The sequence below is a fragment of the Lynx rufus genome, unplaced genomic scaffold (assembly GCF_022079265.1).
Source record: "Lynx rufus isolate CCGP_SWC_20201006 ecotype Redwood Valley unplaced genomic scaffold, mLynRuf1.p SCAF_2, whole genome shotgun sequence".
Classification (NCBI taxonomy): Eukaryota; Metazoa; Chordata; class Mammalia; order Carnivora; family Felidae; genus Lynx; species Lynx rufus.
The window spans coordinates 191,382,025-191,402,091 of record NW_025814834.1 but is presented as its reverse complement, the minus strand read 5'-3'; the positions used below and the strand labels follow the sequence as shown (position 1 = coordinate 191,402,091).

General features: G+C 42.8%; 1 protein-coding gene and 1 pseudogene across 1 annotated transcript in view; both read left to right on the top strand.

Annotated features, from left to right (window-relative positions):
• Window positions 1-1,026: 1,026 nt before the first annotated feature.
• ZMPSTE24 (zinc metallopeptidase STE24) overlaps window positions 1,027-20,067 on the top strand; it is a 41,893-nt gene continuing 22,852 nt past the window's right edge. Inside the window, exons 1-6 of the mRNA XM_047084334.1 lie at window positions 1,027-1,353; window positions 3,993-4,139; window positions 11,239-11,325; window positions 12,960-13,076; window positions 13,894-14,046; window positions 15,572-15,713. Coding sequence (XP_046940290.1) covers window positions 1,231-1,353; window positions 3,993-4,139; window positions 11,239-11,325; window positions 12,960-13,076; window positions 13,894-14,046; window positions 15,572-15,713 — 769 coding nt within the window. The 5' untranslated portion in view covers window positions 1,027-1,230. The remainder of the gene's footprint in view (window positions 1,354-3,992; window positions 4,140-11,238; window positions 11,326-12,959; window positions 13,077-13,893; window positions 14,047-15,571; window positions 15,714-20,067) is intronic.
• LOC124515447 (60S ribosomal protein L30-like) lies at window positions 15,722-17,549 on the top strand (annotated as a pseudogene).

Here is a 20,067-nt window from a genome sequence, read left to right as displayed (position 1 = left end):
AGGAAGAGTTGGGAAATTCGAGATATTGTTAATTTCAACACATCTTTAGCATTACAATATTACTGTAATTTAAGTATATTTTAGTTGCAGCTGCAGATTTAGCTCAACTTATTGTAAATAATAATTATGCAAATTAGCAACGCCAGTCTCTTTGACAAACCAACTAACCAAATTAGGCTTCTCTTTGGGGAGAAAAAAATTTCCCTTTTCAAGTCAAATAAATGTGTTAACAGGCGCCCCCGTGACCACATGTCACTTCTCAATCCCAAGATAAACATGGCACTGGGCTTTGACAGGGGTTGGTCCCTAAGGAAAGTAAGGCTCTTTCAGTTCAGGTGTTTTTAACCCACGCCTTGTTTTGTTCCAGGACACTCTTAGGCAAGATGCCACCCCGCCTTCACGTGGGGTGGCAGAGGCGACATCTTTAAACGCAAATCTCATCACTACCGCCCACTGTCTAACAGGTCTGCACTCGGAACACCCCAATATGGGCCCAAATCCCGCACTAAGAATGCCTAGTCTCGCTCTCCGCTCTCCCTTTCAGCCCTAAGGTGTCCCGGGCACGCCAAGCCACTGTTTGATCTGCGCCAAGTCAGAAGCACGGTTTCCAGAGCCGGCGAAGTCGGCCCCTCTGCGGCTCTTCCCCGCTTCCTCACGGCGGTAGTGGCGGCCCCCTCTGCGTCAGCCCCAGCTCAGTCCCGACCACCAGTGGGCTTGCGCTGGCCGGGAAGGTCCCGCGCAGGCCGCAGCCCTGCCAGGGCAAGCCCGGCACCGAACGACGCCACCTCCCCCTCGGGGGAAAGCGACAGCTCTGCTGCGTTGCCGGGCCCAGGAGGGAGGCCGGAACCCTCGGCGAGAGGCCGGCGTGGGAGGGAGGGAGGGGGAAGAATGTTGGTGCAACGCAGCTCCGAGTGATCTGACCGGGTGGCCGAGCCGCAGCGGACGCAAGCCGGAACTCGGCGTGTGGACCTCGGCCCGCCTTGGGCCGGAAGTGGGGAAGGCGGGATTGTCCTTTTCCGGCAGAAAGTAGGAGGAACCGGGGGCGTCTCCGTGGGGAAGAGTGTTGGTGTAACACTGCCGGCTGCGCCGAGGGGTAGGATGGAGGCGGGTGTCGGTGTAGGGGCGCTCGGAAGGGACGGATATCGCTGTGGCACTGCGGTGACGCTCTGAGGGGACTGGTGTCGGTGTGGCACCGGTGCACGCTGAAGGAGCTGGCGGAACCGGGTGGCCATGGGGATGTGGGCGTCGCTGGACGCGATGTGGGAGATGCCGGCCGAGAAGCGTATTTTCGGGGCCGTGCTGCTCTTCTCCTGGACAGTGTATCTTTGGGAGACCTTCCTAGCGCAGCGACAGGTGAGCCTAGACGGGGCCCACCTGACCCCGACACCTGACCTGCCCGGGCCAGCGTCGGTCTCGACCCACAAGTCCCTGGATGATTGCTACGGCTCCAGCATCAGCCTCGACCCTGTGGGTCCCTACTGGGCCTCCTAACTTGGCCCGATGGCGGGCTTGGCCTTGAGGGTATCTGGTGCCTCTGGGAGGTTTTCCGCGACGTGATCCTGGGACCCAGGCCGGTTAGGGCCTGGTGAAAGGGAAGTCAGGGCCGACTTGAGTTGACTTGAGTCGTGCCTGGCCCACAGCTTTCTTAGGATCCTCAGGCCCAGACTTACCTCCTTTACCTTTGGCAAAGACCCATGAGCCTTTAAAAGGAAGATGCAACATTTTTACCAATCACAACTTCCCGGTGATGCTCAACCATGGGATTAGGACACCATTTTCTGAAAATAAAGACTTAACAAATCCTTCTAAGGACCTGAACTTTTTTCCCTTAAAAAACAAACAAACAAACATGTATACACTATGTTGTTTTGCCCAAAGAACAATATGTTCTTTTGTTTAAACAATTAGAGCTGTAAAATAGAAACTGAAAGTTACTTAATAACAGTTTCCTGGAGGTAATCATAATGAACGGCCTGCTGTTGGAGATGCGAACTTTTTTTTTTTTTAATTTTTTTTTTTCAACGTTTATTTTATTTTTGGGACAGAGAGAGACAGAGCATGAACGGGGGAGGGGCAGAGAGAGAGGGAGACACAGAATCGGAAACAGGCTCCAGGCTCTGAGCCATCAGCCCAGAGCCCGACGCGGGGCTCGAACTCCCGGACCGCGAGATCGTGACCTGGCTGAAGTCGGACGCTTAACCGACTGCACCACCCAGGCGCCCCTGGAGATGCGAACTTTTAAATGAGATAGATCTTAAGTTTGTCTGCTTTATTGTCTCTGATTGCTGATTTGTTTTATCTACATTCTTCTATGTTGTCGTTGTGTCAACCTGATGGCTATGAGAACCTTTTTTTAACTGTCAGAACTCTTTCTTGAGCATTACTTTCCTCTACACTACACATGTCTTCTCTCAGGTTACTTGCTGCATGAATCTTTAAATTGGAATTTTTAGTTTTTCATCAGTGGCTGAGTTGTGTCTTGATCTCTTCTTTTAGCTCAGGATCTTTTTTTATTTACTTATTTTTTTGTCTTTTGAGTCTTTTTTTTTTTGTCTTTTTAAAAAGTAATCTCTATGCCCAGTGTGGGGCTCAAACTCATGACCCCAGGATCAAGAGTCACATGCTCTACCAACTGAGCCAGCTGGGTGCCCCCTAGTTCAGGATCTTTAAAGAGGTGTTAAGCTGTATAGCACTAAGTTCTCTGACATAGATATCTTTGGATAACTTTATTAGTACAGAATCTTGAGGTCCTAAAGAAGATCCTTTGGATAAGGTAAACACAGTATATAGTGTCTAAATTGAGGGGCTTATTGAACATCTATCTGTCTTTAACGATAAGCCCAGTTACAGTAACTGCTTTTTGAGAATGTCTCCTTTACTCAATTATGCTTTAATTTTTTAAATGTTTTTTGTTTTTGAGAGAGCGACAGAGAATGACTGGGGGTGGGGCAGAGAGAGGAAGACAGAGAATCTGAAGCAGGCTCCAGGCTCTTAACTGTCAGCACAGAGCCTGATGTGGGGCTTGATCCCAAACTGTGAGGTCATGATCTGAGCCGAAGTCAGATACTTAACCGACTGAGCCATCCAGGTGCCTCCTCAGTTATGCTTTAATGTAATGCCTTTTATTGAGGGTTTGGTAAGGTGCCCAACAACGTATAGGGAAGCCATGTGTCATAAAACCATTGTAGGAGATACTGTCCATTATATTGCTTAGTTTCTGTGCCCTGTATTATGTCCCGTGGTCTGAAATTTACCATTTCGAATTTGGCATAATGATAAAGTTTGTCTTTTATTTTTAGAGATAAGAGTGTGTAGGCAGGGGGGAGGGGTAAAGGGGAGAGGTAGAGAACCTTAAGCAGGCTCCATGCTCAGTGCCGAGCTCCACCCTGGGCTCGATCCCACTTCCCTGGAATCATGATCTGAGCCAAAATCTAGAGTTGGATGTTCAACTGACTGAGCCACCCAGGTGCCCCAAGTCTGTCTCTCTTGAAGACCTGATCTGTTTCCATTTGTCATTCCTCAGATTTCTCTGAATTTAGTTTCCAGGACCAAGTTCAGTAATTAGCTACAATATCTGTTAATACTTATGGCTAGCATGGCTTCCTTCTCCTTTCCATGAGTTTGTTTTCTATATTATATAGGATGTATGTTTTTCTTGGAGTGAGTGGTACATCACCCTTTGTACATCACCATTTGTGATGTACAGTTTTGGTTTACATGTGCAGACTGAAGTGTGATGACAGCCCTGATTTTAATTTTCCCTTGTCAGCTAGCCTCCGAGTCTCTTGTTCTGCTTTTACTGTGCTGCGTCATTTGTCTTCGCGGTCAATGCACTTGATCAAACGTAATATTTGTGTATATGTAAAGCAAATTCAGTAGGCTTAAGTGACAGGTTAAGGCTGTAACTACTCAGTGTTTGATCATAAATGACTATTGTAATAAGTAAGGCGTTGGCTTGACTGTCTCAAAGTGTTTTCTTCAAAATATTTCAGAGACGGATATATAAAACAACAACTCATGTACCACTGGAGTTAGGACAGATCATGGATTCAGAAACCTTTGAGAAATCCCGACTGTATCAGCTGGATAAAAGTACTTTCAGCTTCTGGTCAGGACTCTATTCAGAGATTGAAGGCACTGTGAGTAAATTACTTTCTGGAGAGACAACTTATCGAAATGTTTAGTACTCTGTAATGTTGGTTTTCATTTTGTATTCTTGTGACACAAAAGAGGGTACCATATCTACACATCCTAGAATGCTTTTTTAACCTTTGTTACCGGTAATAATGGGTGTGGAGCAAAAGAGGCTCATACATAATTGTTAGTGAGTTGAAAACTGTGGCATATGATAACTATCGTAGGTCAGGTGTGAAAAAGAGCCTTCTATTATAAGATATTAAGATCTTCTTCTTTTTTTTTTTTTTTTTTTAGTTTATTTATTTATTTTGAGAGAGAGAGAATCCCAAGCAGGCTCTGCACATGAGGTCAGTGCGCAGGGCCTGACACAGGGCTCGAACCCACGAAACCATGAGATCGTGACCTGAGCCAAAATTCAAGAGTTGGATGTTAAACCAACTGAAGCACCCAGGCGCCCCTCTGAGATATTCAGCAGTCTTTACAGGCCTTCCTGCCTCCGTCTTAACTTTTCTACTGCCCTTCACACTGCAACCAAAGGAACCCTGAAGGATAATTCTGATCATGCTGTTCTCCTACATAAAACCTATCACTGGCTCACTGTTTCCTTCTGGGTGCAGTCCAGATTTTTTGGCATGAGTTTTGGGGGTACTTTTGACCTGGCCGTTGCTTACTTCAGCTTCATCTTTTTATTCGTTCCCCCAAATTCTTTCTCCTTTTTTGTCCAGCTTGGTTTCTTGTAACTTTGAGTTTTTTCACATGCTAGTATCTATCAGGGGTGCTCACCTCTACAAGTCCACTCTCTTGCTGGAGGCTGATTAATCCCCACTCTTCCATTAGGTTCCAGCTGAGACATCATCTCTTCTAAGAAACAGTTTGAGGGGCGCCTGGGTGGCTTAGTCAGTTAAGCCTCTGACTTCACTCATGTCATGATCTCACGTTTCATGAGTTTGAGCCCCAAATCAGGCTCTCTGCTATCAGCACGGAGCCCACTTTGGATCCTCTCTCTCTCTCTGCCCCTCCCCAGCTCACGTGTGTGCAACGTGCTCTCTCAAAAATAAACATTTAGAAAAATTATTAAAAAAAAGAAAAGAAACCATTTGAATCTTCCCCTGTCCCTCGAGACTGGTTAAGGCAGCATTCTTTCATTATTCCTGTCAGTACTTATCACATGGTGAGACTGATAGTTCTTTATTTATTTATTTTTTTTAAAGTTTATTTCTTTATCTTGAGAGAGAGAGAGGAAGGGAGAGGATCCCAAGCAGGCTCCGCATCAGGAGCATGGAGCCTGACATGGGGCTTAAACTCACAAACTGTGAGATCATGACCTGAGCTGAAACCAAGAGTCAGATGCTCAACCAACTGAGCCACCCAGGCACTCCAGACTGATAATTCCTTAAAGAAAGGATACTTTAAGGTCTTGTAATCATTTGGCATCTAGTGACTGGCATAAAATAAGCATATAATCCATATTTCTTAAATGAAACAAGTGATGGGTCATTTTTACTTAGTAAAACAGACCCAGTCTTCCCCCCATGCTAAAAGAAGAGCGGCTGTGTAGTGTAGAGCAGTGTTTCTCAGTCTTTTCTTCATGATCACCCCTGACCCTGTATCTTTTTAGACATTTTTTTCTTTTATTAAAAAAAATTTTTTTAAAAGGTATCTATTTTTGAGAGAGAGAGAGAGAGAGAGAGAGAGACACAGAGCATGAGTGGGGGAGGGGCAGAGAGAGAGGGAGACACAGAATCCGAAGCAGGCTCCAGGTTCTCGGCTGTCAGCACAGAGCCCAATGCGGGGCTCGAACTCACAGACGGTGAGATCATGACCTAAGCCAAAGTTGGATGCTTAACCGACTGAGCCACCCAGGTGCCCCTAGACATTTTTTTCTTAATCACCCCTCCATGAAATTTTAATACCACAGATATACTGTATATCTGTTTCTGTACTGTATGTATGTATATCTGTGCTTTATAAATAAAATGAGTAAGGTTTCTCTTCATTCCCAAACACCAGTTGTTGGTTTTCCACCTCCAAGAACAATTGAAGGTACATGGTGCGGAGGTTAAGAACCCAGGTGGCTTGAGTCTGAATCTCAGTTCTACCATAACAGCTCTGGGGCCTCAAGCAAGTCACCACTTCTGTGCCTCAGTTTTCTCATCTGTTTAAATTGTGTAGTGATATTTCCTCATTTGTAGTGTTGTTGAGAGGATTAAATGAGTTAATATGTGTGAGAAGATTCGAAAAGTTCCTGATCCATTATCAATGCTCTGTAAGTGTTGGCCATTATTATTTTTATCATCATGATCGTGATTATCATCACTATTCCTCTAGACCTCTTTTAAATCTCCAGTACCACTAAGAGAAAGATTCCTAAATTGAAAATAAATGAGGTCAGCTACCATAATTGTTTCTTCAGTTAAAGAGAAGAAACCAGCTGTTCAGAGCTTTGTTAAATGATGAAAACATTTCCAGCTGGTCACAAAATTTTCCTTGACAGTTACGGACTAGTGTGATTAGAACCAAATTATTACAAGTCTTTCCTATTTCCTCAGGATGATGCAAAGTAGCGAAAAGTTAAGGAGAAGAATTAAATCTTATCTGAAAAACAAAATTCATTTGGCTTTTAGGATATGTTGCAATTACTAGTAATTAGTCTTCTCAATGTTGATTTTTTAAATTATATTTTTTACAAGTCCAAGCCTGGTTTAGTTACAGAGATATTGAAGATTAGTATCGAAACTTGATGCTTTCCAACCAAGCCAGGCTTTATTGTGGTTTATATTTGGCTTTGATTAGTTTATCTGAAGCATTTCTTTTGTTAAGGTCCAACTGTGAAATCATCCTTCAGAGGGAGAGATGGAAGCAGAGGTGGTGAATTTAGACACCGTTCTCTTTCCTCACTGATGTTCGATTCTGTGAAGTTCTTTGGCTTACCCCTCACAAGGCCATTATAAAAAGACAGGCAAAACATTTTCAGTCTCTTTCGTTGTCACTAGTAAACAGTTCCAGGAAAGATGGGCAGTAGCTTGGTTGTTACAGTTGGTGAGCATGGGGGTGGTCTAGTTTGTTCCAGGAGATGACAGAGACAGGGAAAACACATATAGAAAGAGAGCTTTGTAATGTGCCTGTTTGATGTTACAACAGTGCTTTGAGGTAGAAAGGGTAGGCATTGTTACTCCCTTTTTATGGATGAGAAGGTGGAGGCTCAGAGAAATTAAATGGCTTGTCCATTTAACGGCCAAGTGACGATAATAAGTGGGAGAAGTGGGTTTCAAACTCTGCTCTTCTGAGTCTTTAAAATTGCATTGAAGAAACCATTCTTAAAACTCTAGGGACCACATCATAAATGTGCTGAATTTATCCTTGAGGAATTAATAGCTCTATTTACCGTTCGATGGGAAGCATTTTGTGTTACTTTGAAATCCTGTTCTGTTTTTTTTTTTTTTTTAATTTTTTTTTTTTTCAACGTTTATTTATTTTTGGGACAGAGAGAGACAGAGCATGAACGGGGGAGGGGCAGAGAGAGAGGCAGACACAGAATCGGAAACAGGCTCCAGGCTCCGAGCCATCAGCCCAGAGCCTGACGCGGGGCTCGAACTCACGGACCGCGAGATCGTGACCTGGCTGAAGTTGGACGCTTAACCGACTGCGCCACCCAGGCGCCCCGAAATCCTGTTCTGTTTGAAGACAGGTTCATTAATTCCTATTTTGTGTTGATTAAAATTAATAAGTTTTTATATTTTGGTCACAAAGAACAAGCGCAAAGATTGATTTAAACTTTTTGTTGCCTCTTTTTTTCTATCCGAAGGAACATAAGCAGAGGCCTTGTGTGACCAATTACAGGTGCCACCGTTCACACAAATGTGACAGAGCACCCAGAGAGAAGGTGTCCAGCCTTTCTGAGACAGACTTTCCTGGTGTCTCACAAATGTCAGTGAAGAGCCTGATCAGGAAGTGGAAGGGCTGGACAGTCGAGGAGGGCAGTGTAGCAACATTGAAATTGTTGCTTTTCCAATTTCTGTGGGTTTCTGAGTGAGCACCTTGGCCTTCTTGAGCCTCGTTTTTTCCCCTCTTTGTGATGAGAAGCCGATACATATTATACCATATCTCACATGGTTTGTAGCAAGGACTGAATGAGTGAGATAATGTCGATGAAGCCATTAGTACACTGCTCAATACATAGCAGTCACTTCGTCACTGGGTTTCTTTGGGCAAGTAACTTTAACCTCTGATTTTAGGTGTCTCATCTATAATGTGGTAATGACTATATGTCTTGCCTGCTTTGCAAGAGTCTAGTGGGATCTTATGTTTAAGAGTGATGGAGTTGTGGGGCGCCTGGGTGGCTCGGTCGGTTAAGCGTCCGACTTCGGCTCAGGTCATGATCTCACGGTCCGTGAGTTCAAGCCCCGCGTCAGGCTCTGTGCTGATAGCTCAGAGCCTGGAGCCTGCTTGAGATTCTGTGTCTCCCTCTCTCTCCGCCCCTCCCCTGCTCAACCCTGTCTGTCTCTCTCTCAAAAATAAACATTAGGGGCGCCTGGGTGGCACAGTCGGTTAAGCGTCCAACTTCAGCCAGGTCACGATCTCACGGTCCGTGAGTTCAAGCCCCGCGTCAGGCTCTGTGCTGATAGCTCAGAGCCTGGAGCCTGTTTCAGATTCTGTGTCTCCCTCTCTCTCTGACCCTCCCCCGTTCATGCTCTGTCTCTCTCTGTTTCAAAAATAAATAAACGTTAAAAAATATTATAAAAAAAAAGTGCTGGAGTTGTTTTTGTTGGGCTCATTGGTTCTTGTTATAAGACATCCCTGCAGCCTGCTCAGTGAGATTATCAAGAGGGAAACTTTACTGTTCACTGTGTTTTATATTTCATTTCCCAAAGTATACTAAACAAGGTTTGCGACAGCAGTTTCTAAAAGCATTCCGAGATGCATTTGAAGTTCATATTAAAACTACCCTTGGGGCGCCTGGGTGGCGCAGTTGGTTAAGCGTCCGACTTCAGCCAGGTCGCGATCTCGCGGTCTGTGAGTTCGAGCCCCGCGTCGGGCTCTGGGCTGATGGCTCAGAGCCTGGAGCCTGTTTCCGATTCTGTGTCTCCCTCTCTCTCTGCCCCTCCCCCGTTCATGCTCTGTCTCTCTCTGTCCCAAAAATAAATAAACGTTGAAAAAGAAAATTAAAAAAAAAAAAAACCAAAAACTACCCTTGATACGTACTTAAAAGCTGGACTTTTAATAATAGGTGTTTTAACGTTTCACCAGAAGGCTTATAAATCCTTAATTTTGCATTATTTATTAGGATTAAGAACAGGATGAAAGAAGTGCCGTCTCAAGTCGATTAGTTCAATAGGCGGTGCATATACCAGACAGTGGTGCCAAAGCATATCTTTTGGGAAGACGGGGTTTACATCCAAGATCGGGTTAGGTGAGATAGCTGGACGAAGAGTTAAGGGAGCCTTTAAGACAGCAATTTATTAAACCCAAGATTTTCATACTTTGGTGACTGTGCCTGGAGACTGCCAGGCTCCACTTCCAGTTCCTGATTCAGTGGTTCTGGGGTGGAGCCTGAGTATTTGCATTTCTAACACATTCCCAGGTGATGCCGCTGCTGCTGCTGCTGTACAGAAACTATATTTGAGGTCCATGGTATTAAACCAACCCAGCATACAGGGAAACATCTAAAAGATGGATGGCACCAAGTGTGGGTGAGATTGTAGGGAACAGGAGCCCTCTAGTACTGCCGATGAGGGTGTAATTTGGCGTAAACACTGCAGAGAACAAGCTGATCATAATACCAAATACATTTACCAATCATTGTGGATGGATCTAAAAATATGTAGAGTGTAAAAAGCAAGTTGTAGACTAAGTACAATGTGATGTTATTTATATATAGTCTCAAAAAGCATATATAAATCACTATATTATTTATGGATACATATATAAAAATGGAAAGTAGATTGGAAGGCTTCCCATGAAATATACGATAGTGCCAAAACCTGTCAAAACCACAATGAACCGTGTGTGAACCAATGAGAATATTGTGCTTCTAACCAAGGAGTGTGATTGATCGTTGTGTTCCTGAGACTCCAGGGAAAGTAAAACTAAACCGATTCCTCTTTAGTTCCATAAACTTAGTATCTGTTGTGGCAGGTTGTGTTTTGTAAGCATGCATTCTTTTCAGATTTTAAGAGCAGCTTGGTCATTCGAATGTCATGGTGATTTGGTGAATATCTTTGTTCACTGTATCTGCCCAAGACAAAGGGTGGTGCTGAGAAGGGGGCCTCCTCCTATGAAACCCTGACTCCTACCTCAAGATTCACCTTTTCCTTACCTGGGGAAAGCACAGCTATCCCATTCCGTCCCTCAGTTTGGTAAGTGGACCTGACTCTCCACTTACACTGATACTAATACTTTGTCCTGACGGATGGGGGCTGTTTCCTTTTAGGCGAAAGCCACTTAGGGAGCCACATAGCCTTGGTCAGATCCCATTTATGTGACTCATTAGCCGTGAGATTCTGGATAAATTGCTTACCTTTTCTAAGTTTAGTCCCTGATCCATAAAACTTTTGTTGTGGTCTTTTGGCAAATTTATTTATTTATTTATTTATTCATTCATTCATTCATTCATTCATTTATTTATTTTACAGCTTCACTTTATAGAGACATAATTCACATACCACCCTAATTTATCCATATAAAATGTACAGGCGTAAATACTTTACCAGGCTAAACTTAGTATCTCAATTGGTTTGTATCCACGTAAATGCATATTTTAGCCTAAATAAGATAGGTCTCTTTTTTCTTCAGAGAGAATTATTTTGTCCTTTTTTCTTTTCTTTTTTATGTTTTATTTATATTTTGAGAGAGTACGAGTGGGGGAGGGGCAGAAAGAGAGGGGGACAGAGGATCTGAAGCGGGTTCTGCACTGATAGGCTGACAACAGAGAACCCAGTGCAGGGCTTGAAGTCACGGACCACAAGATCATGACCTGAGCCGAAGCAGGATGATCAACCAACTGAGCTACCCAGGCGCCCCCTGTCCCTTTTTCTTTATGAAATGTTCTCATCTGATAATTTCTAGTCTTCAAATTTAACCAAAGTATGTCTTGTTTTATAGCTTATTCTTCTTTTTGGAGGAATTCCTTATCTCTGGAGACTTTCTGGACGGTTCTGTGGCTATGCTGGCTTTGGACCAGAATATGAGGTATGTGATTCATTAGCATATATATTTTAGAATCTTACTTTTTGCTTGGCTAGCCATACATGGAAGTTAATTTTTTGGCTCTGTCTTAGGCTTGCTTCTCCGTTTGTACAATCCTTGTCCACACATGCTATGTTAGGATAATGCTAGTTTTTGTAGCACACTCCAGAATTTCAATAGCTTATCACAATACTTTATTTCTCAATCACAGAATAGCCTCGCGTGAGTATTTTTGGCCAACAGGTGACATTCTTCCACATGGGGAGCCAGGGACCCAGTCTCTTTTCATCTTATGGCTGTGCCGTCTCCTGAGTGCCCCAGAGTTCTCTGCGTCCAACAGGCAGGTGGAATGAGGGGGTGGAGAAAGTACATCCTCTTCTTAATTCCCTTGGCTCTGTAGTATCCTTTGCATTCACATCTTGCTGGTGAACCAGTCATTTAGTCTCAGATGTAAGAGAACTGGGGAATGTGCGCTCCAGTTAGGCAAGCTATTTCTCAGGGACAACCCCTTCCTTCCAGTGAAAGGGGAAACAAGAATTTCGTTGAACCCACTCAACAGATGCTCTGTACCATACGCAGTTAGCAGATACTTCAAACAAGGACAGGGAATGTATCTTTGAGAGTCTCCTTGGAGCTCCTTGAGTCGACTACCCATTCTTACAGAAGTTCCATTCCCTGGGCAAAGCCCTAAGCCTGAGACTCCCTGACCTGTGGTGGATGCTAGGACACTGCCTCCTGACTTCTTGTTGGAAATTGCCAACTCTCTTCCCTCTTTCCTGATTGTTTATTTGAAATGATGGCTCTCTTCTACATGTATGGGTACCTTGGGTTTTAATTCAGCTCATCCTATGTCCCTTTTCTGTATACCTTTTTCTAAATCAGCCAAACTCTTTAATTTTTTTTTTTTTTAACATTTATTCATCTTTGAGATGACAGAGAGAGACAGCATGAGCGGGGAAGGGGCAGAGAGAGGGAGACACAGAATCCGAAGCAGGCTCCAGGCTCTGAGCTGTCAACACAGAGCCCGACGCGGACTCAAACTCACAAACTGTGAGATCATGACCTGAGCCGAAGTCGGACGCTCAACCGACTGAGCCACCCAGGCGCCCCTCAGCCAAACTCCTTAAAGACATGATCTAGTATAAGTTTCTCTGCCTTGTCCCAACCAGGCTTGCCATCTTGTCCTCTTCCACTTACAGGGTGCTCTTTTCTCTCTCCGTGCTTTTGTAAATTGCAAGGAATTCTTCCTTTCCTTGTCTCCTGTCCCTTTAGTTTACCTCTTCAGAGTGGCATCCTGAGTCTCCTCAGCCTTGTAAGCCTTGCAAGCCTTGCTTGAATTTACCAGCATATGTAGCTGTCTCTCATTTTTTGGTTCTTTTAACCATTTTGTCTATATGGCTTCAGGTGACTTTCACATAGTGCCTATGTAATAAACACTGTTTTATTGCCTCCTCTGGCAAGTAAACTCTGAGATACAGATGTTGTTTCAGACTTTGTAACCCCATAGAATCAAGCACATTGCTTGAAATCCTGTAAGTACTCAGCAACTACCTATTGATTTGTTCACTAATCATTCATTTGAAGAAGGAATTAATATTACACTATAAAAACCGCCGCTGTTTTCTTCTTGTGTTTAGATCACTCAGTCCTTGGTGTTTCTCCTGTTGGCTACACTTTTCAGTGCATTGACTGGTTTGCCATGGAGTCTTTATAATACTTTTGTGATAGAAGAAAAACATGGTTTCAATCAACAGGTAAACTAGAGAATGCAAATATTCTCTTTTATTTATTTTTTTATTAAAAATTATTTTTAATGTTTATTTATTTTTGAGAGAGAGGGAGAGAGAGAGTGAGAGCAGGGGAGGGGAGGAGAGAAAGGGAGAGAAAGGGAAAGGAGAGAGAAAGGAGACACATGACCTGAGCCGAAATCGGACGACCAACTGACTGAGCCACCCAGGCGCCCCTCAAATATTCTCCTGTAAATATAAAGACTTCTTTGTGCTTTTTTTCCCCTCTGCTGGTAATAATTGAAGCATAATTTGCTATTTTAGAGCATGAATTCAGTGAAGGAAAAGGAACTGCAGATCATAGGTTAAAGTCTTGCCATAAACTCTTCTAGTACTAAAGTCTAGTATCCTTTTGCTAACATTTAAATGGGTTGATTTTGAACTGTAAAATGCCAGACATTTACTTGTCGTCTTAGACTACCTAGTGTCATATAATATAGACTCACTGCCTTTTAACTGTTAAAATTTCTTTAATAGGGACGCCTGGGTGGCTTAGTTGGTTAAGCATCCGACTTCGGCTCAGGTCATGATCTCATGGCTCGTGAGTTCGAGCCCAACCGTGTTGGGCTCTGTACTGACAGCTCAGAGCCTGGAGCCTGCTTCAGGTTCTGTGTCTCCCTCTCCCTGCCCCTCCCCGACTTGTGCTCTGTCTCACTCTCTCTTTCTCAAAAATAAATAAACATTAAAAAAAATTAAAAATAAAATTATGTATCCTTTATATTCACTTATTATTTACTTTAAAAGCAGTTTCTCATTTTCTTGTGATGATCTTTTCTTTTTTCAGACTTTGGGCTTCTTCATGAAAGATGCAGTCAAGAAATTTATCGTGACTCAGTGCATTTTATTGCCTGTGTCTTCACTTCTACTTTATATTATTAAAATTGGGGGAGACTATTTTTTTATATATGCCTGGCTGTTCACATTAGTTGTTTCTCTGGTGAGTAAAATCTTTGTTTCATTTTCTTTTACAAAATTTTCTTGGCAAGATAACTATGATTTAATCTTCATTAGCATGTAAACAGTTCTTGAGAAGCAAATGAAATATAAATAAGTGGTCATCTAAATTTCCCCCTTGGTTTCTGCTTTTGGGTATAGAAATAGGAGAACTGACCCTGACCGTAGATTTTTTTCTCCTTATGCTGACTTGGATCCTAGAAGCTGGTTATTAGTTACCGTTAATAGTTGTCAGGCAGTTTTAGGCTGTGCATTTGTGAATTGTCACCAGAATGGATGACTAGGTTTGATCATTCAGTCACTCTTTACTGAGCTCCAGTGCCTAAACATCATGGATGTTTTGAAGGGAGACTAGATTTAAGAGGGATAAGAAAAAGAAACCCTAAACCTGCCTGATTTTTTTCTGCCCTCTTTCCCCTGCTTTTTCCCTCCTCCATTCGTGCTTTTTTATCCCTTCTTCTCTGTTCCCTTCCCCCTTGCTCCTCACTTCTCTTCTCCCTTTTCTTCCCTCCCCTCTCTTCCTTCCCCCTCCCTTCCCTCTCACCCCGCATCTTCCCTTCCTCACATCTTTGCTTCTTCTCTCTACCATATTCTAAAACCACTTCACAACGCACACACTACAACACAATGAAAACAGTCTGTTCACAGCTCCCAGAAAATAGCATCTATCAGCTCTTCAACTCCTGTGATGATGAGGTGTATTTTAGTCTGAATTGCCATGGTGCTCACTGCTTCACTTTCCACTGGTGGGATCAAGCTCCAAGAACAGGTGCTAGTTGTATTTGCACATATCTGTGTATGGCCAATGAAGTGAGAGGAAAGAGCAGACGGAATGTTCCAGAAATGCTTAAGGAAGTGCCATTTCAACCTCAGTGTACACTGTGGGTAATTAATTTTGTACACTACAGGTAATTAATTTTAGTAGACCACCCAAATAATAGCACACAATCAAGCTCTAGTAATTAATTTTTAGCAAAGAATGCAGGTCTCTCGTGATTACTCTGAAAGGCAGAATTCCAAGTTATGATGGGCTTATGAAGTAGCAGAAAGTCCCAAGATAGTTTTTGAATGGACCATTTGACTTTTCAATTATTACCACATAGAGACTAGTCACTTTGATTTAATTTAACAGATACTGAGCACTTATTATCTGGTAGTATTTGGGGTTGGGAATGCCAGAACAAATGAAAAGATCCATGTTCTCAAGGCTAGATCATGTAGTTGTTTTAATATGATTGAATCTGTATAAATGGCAGTGTTTCTTTAAGAACGTATTCAAAGGGCCGCCTAGGTGGCTTACCCCGGTGGGGCTCTGCTGACAGCTCGGAGCCTGCTTAGGATTCTCTGTCTCCCCTTCTCTCTTTGTCTCTCTCTCCATCCTCCTCTGTGCATTCTCTTTCTCTCTGTCTCTCTCTCAGAAATAAATAAACATTTAAAAAAAATGATGGAAAATCAGATTTCTAAAAAAAAAAACATACTCATAGGTTGTTCTGACATTTATTTTTCAGGTGCTTGTCACAATCTATGCTGATTATATTGCCCCTTTATTTGACAAGTTCACACCTCTGCCTGAGGGAAAGCTTAAACAAGAAATTGAAGTAATGGCAAAGAGTATTGACTTTCCTTTGACTAAGGTGTATGTTGTTGAAGGTAAGGCTATCCGGGGGTAAGGAGGTTTTACTCAAGTGTTTTGATTTGTTAGATTTTACAATTTGGCTTCTGAAGATTTCTAGGACTTGGTGGCAGAGTCCAGGGATAGAAACTGGTAGCCTGATACCAAGCCTGCTCTTACCTGCAGCTGTGTTGGGTTGGCTTTACCGTGTTGGTTTTAAGTTTTGGCCAAGGCCTTTTTCACTGCTAGTTGTATCATGTATATGACACTGGTTTAGATACTTCTGTTACCTTCCTGGCTCCCTCAGGGAATGGAGTTGGACTTTCGCATAGTCCAGTTCCACTTAGCTCTAGTTGGGGGCTTATAAAATAAAACCAGTGATGCTGGCTTTGTCTCATCCAACAAAACTTCCAGTGTTCTGGAGGAGTCCGATTTCACTTGTACATACACCAGAAACTGTAGTACCATTGGATACTTCAGATTAGTTGTTCTCTGCTTTTTTGATGATTGCTTTTGAGAGTTAAGCTATGTATTAGCTTACATAAGACTACTAAAGTCTCAAGCCCAAAAAGACGTAGAGTAAAACTGTTGTATGATACCATGACTTTCAGAATCTATAATTAAAAGCCATGTAAATGTGTGAGGCACTGGTTCTGCCTCTGCCAGTGGGATCTTGGACGAATCCCTTCACGCCTCTCGGTTTCGCTTTTGCTTCTCTAAACCATAGTTTGGCAAACGTTTTCTGTAAAGGGCTAGTCAATAAATATTTGAGGCTTTGTGGGCCACATGGTCTCTGTTGCAGCTCTTGAACCCTGCCATTAATTAGTACAGAAGCAGTCACAGATAATGCATAAGCAAATGAGCATGGCTATGTTCTAATAAAATTTTATTTATAAAACCAGGTGGGAAATTAAATTTGTCCTGCAAACCATACTTTGCCCATCACTCCTTTAAATAAAAAAAGAAAAAAAAAATCAGTGAGAAACAGCTGTACTGAATGAAGGACTAGAACCTGAGAAGTAACTGCAGGGCCAGGGAGAAGAGATGACTGCGATGGGAAAGAATGAATTAACAGCAACTAGAAGAGCATAGACATCTCAGACTTGTAGTGGCTTCTGAGGTTATACAGCCTGGCTGACTGCACAATTGGGACATTTCCATGGGGGAAATGGTAGAAGAATGACAATTCACACTACTTCTTTAGCCTCTGGGATCACTACTCTTTTGGTGAATAGTAAACTGGAAGTGCAGTAATCAGTGCAGAAGCATGGTCTCTGAGGGGTTTTTACTGAAGGGGGAGGCCTGAGTTGCTTATCACTTAAGTTATAATCAGAGAATATGAAATGACAGCTAATGGTATCAGAATAGAGGTAATTGATGTGTAAATATATACTGTCAGTGCCATATGGTTTTAGATGAAATAAGGACGGCTTTATGGAGAATTACAACATGAGCTGGGACTTTATGGAAAATAAGGATTTGGCCTTTTTTTTTTTTTTTTTTTTCTCACTCCCTGGCCATCTTGTGGGGCCAGCCCACACCTAAGGCAGGAAGACGGTGGCCGCAAAGATGAAAAAGCCACTGGAGTTGATTAACTCTGGGCTGCAAATCAATATGAAAAGTGGAAAGTATGTGCTGGGATACAGGCAGACTCTGAAAATGGTCATCCTGACCAACAACTGCCTAGCCTTGAGGGAATCTGAACTAGGGTATTATGCCATCCTGGCCAAAACTGGTGTCTGTCCCTACGGTGGCAATAGTATTGAATTGGGCATAGAACATGGAAAATACTGTGGAGTATGCACACTGGCTATCATTGATCCAGGTGATTCTGATGTAATCAAACCATTCCAGAACAGACCAGTGAAAAGTAAATCATGCAACTTTTTTTTTTTTTAATATAACTGGCCAGAGCGTGTTTAAAAAAAAAAAAAAAAAGATTTGAGTAGGTGGAGGGTAGCATATGAGAGGTCAGGTTGTGACATCAATAGGCTTGGGTTTGAATCCTGTTTTGTTTTGTTTTTTATAGTTTATTTTTTAATTTACATCCAGGTCAGTTAGCATATAGTGCAACAATGATTTCAGGAGTAGATTCCTTAATGCCTCTTCCCCATTTAGCCCATCCCCCTGAATCCTGTTTTTATCACAAATTACCTGTGTGACTTTGGCGACTTACCTTTGCTAAATGGAAGTTTACTGATCTGTAATGTATGTTTTTGTTCTTAATAATGATCACAGTCCTCGGAAATACTTTGAATGACTAAGTGTTTTTACTACTAATAACAATACACATTATGGATTTGTAAATTGACAGGGATATTGTAGTGAAAAGTCCACAACATTCTGTTCTCAGAAAGTACCAGATAGCAGGTGCCGGGCAGAGAATCTAGTGTGATGTGATGCAGGATGACTGAGTAGATACTTTAGATTGGGTCATCAGGCAGGACCTCTCTGAGCAGATGAGTGTTAGCTGACACCTGAAGGAAGGAGCCATCCATGCTGAGATTAGTAGGAAGACCTTCTAGAGCTTTGTGTCTTCAAGAAACAGAAGAAAGTCCAGTGTGACTCAGCACAGCAGAAGGGTGTTGTGACATGAACAGTGTGAGATATACACAGGAGTCAGTCCACACAGGTCTTTGTAAATCACGGTAGGACCTTGGGTTTTATGTTAAGTTCAAGGGGGGGAAAATCCATTAGAGGTTTTAGTGACATGGTCTGGTTTGTACTTTTTAAATATTGTGGGTTGCTGTGTGGAGAAAAGGTTGTAGTGGGAGGGCAAGAGTAGCAGCAGGACGAGCAGTTAGGAGACTGTGATAGGGGTCAGCGAGGAGGTAGGGCAGCTTAGACTAGGACAGTAATTTCTAGAGTGAAGTGGATGCATTGGAGATTGTTTCAGAGGTAGAGTTGATGGAATTTATTCAGAGATTACCTGTGAAGGAATTGGGGAAAGGGAGACACTTAGGGTAATGACCTAGATTTTTGGCCTGAGCAGCTGAAAAATGATAGTTTACTGAGATGGGAAAACTGAGCAAAGAGCAGGTTTGTGGGGGATTAAGTTCTACTGGATTAAGTTCTACATTTTGAGGTACCTATTGAACACTGTATTAGAGTTCCTCAAGCAGTGATTAGCTCTGAGTGAGCAGTAGAACCAACTGTGGCTAACTGAAGCAGGAAAATTCCTTATTGAATCAATGTTTGATAACTCACAAAGTCACCGGGAAAGTTAAGTTTACAAGCTTGGAAAATGGACTGTTCCCAGGGAGATGAGGAGGTTAGAATCACATTGTAGAACCAGTCTGGTGTGGACCCTGCTCTTGCCTCCTGCTGTTGAATTCAGTAGTTTGCTCCCTTATATCGTCCCTGCCACTTGTATCCATAGCATTAATTCCTCACTGCCCTGGTTCTTTGCATAATTAGCTAAATCTTGAGAGTCCCTAGTAGGTGCATCTGATTGAACCAGGGCACGGGCTAACTGCCAGAAGTGCTGGGAATGCGAATATCTGGCCTTTTAGATTTCTCAAATGAGAAGCAGTCTCCCACAAGACTTACATGGTGAGAAATTTCCTAAACTCTGAAAGGAGAATTCAACATGGAGCAGGAAAACACACACACACACACACACACACACACACACACACACACACATGAATATAAATAACAAATCTACATTAAAGACCTCCTTGTGGAGATATACAGATGTCAGATAGGCAGCTGGATATATGAGTCTGGAGTTCTAGGGAGAGGTCAGGGCCAGAATATTGATAGGGAAGTATCTGGCACATAGATGGTGTTTAATGCCATGAAGAGGGCACTTAGAGAAGAGAAAGGGGCTCAGGTTGAAGTCAGTAGGAGAGGAAGAGCCAGCAATGGAGGCTGAGGAGGAGAGACCATTGAGGTAGCAATAAAGCCAGGAGAAAGTGGTGTTTCTTTTAAGACAGGAGAAGAAAGTCTTTCAGGGAAGGAGTGGTCAGCTGTGTCAAATGCTGCTGAGGGGGTGCCTGGCCGGCTGAGTTGGAAGAGTAAGTAACCATTGATCTCAGGGCTGTGAATTTGAGCTCCCATGGGGTGTGGAGATTACATAAATAAACAAAAAATGCTGCTGGTAGGTGAAGGTAAGACATCATAAGACATGAAGACACAAATGGCAGTGCCTTACATTGGTTTTTCAGAATTCTCAAGTATATTACTTCATATCTCAAGTGGTATCATTAACCCATTCAGTAAACAAGCATTATTGAATATACTACATGCCACTACAGTGATACAAAAAGCTTATGGTCTAGAGCAGGGACTCTTAAACTTTAGTGACTATAAGAATATTCTGGAAGTTTTGCTAAAAGACAGATTCTTGGGCTCCATTCCCAGGTGTTTTAGTATCTACTTTTAACAAGC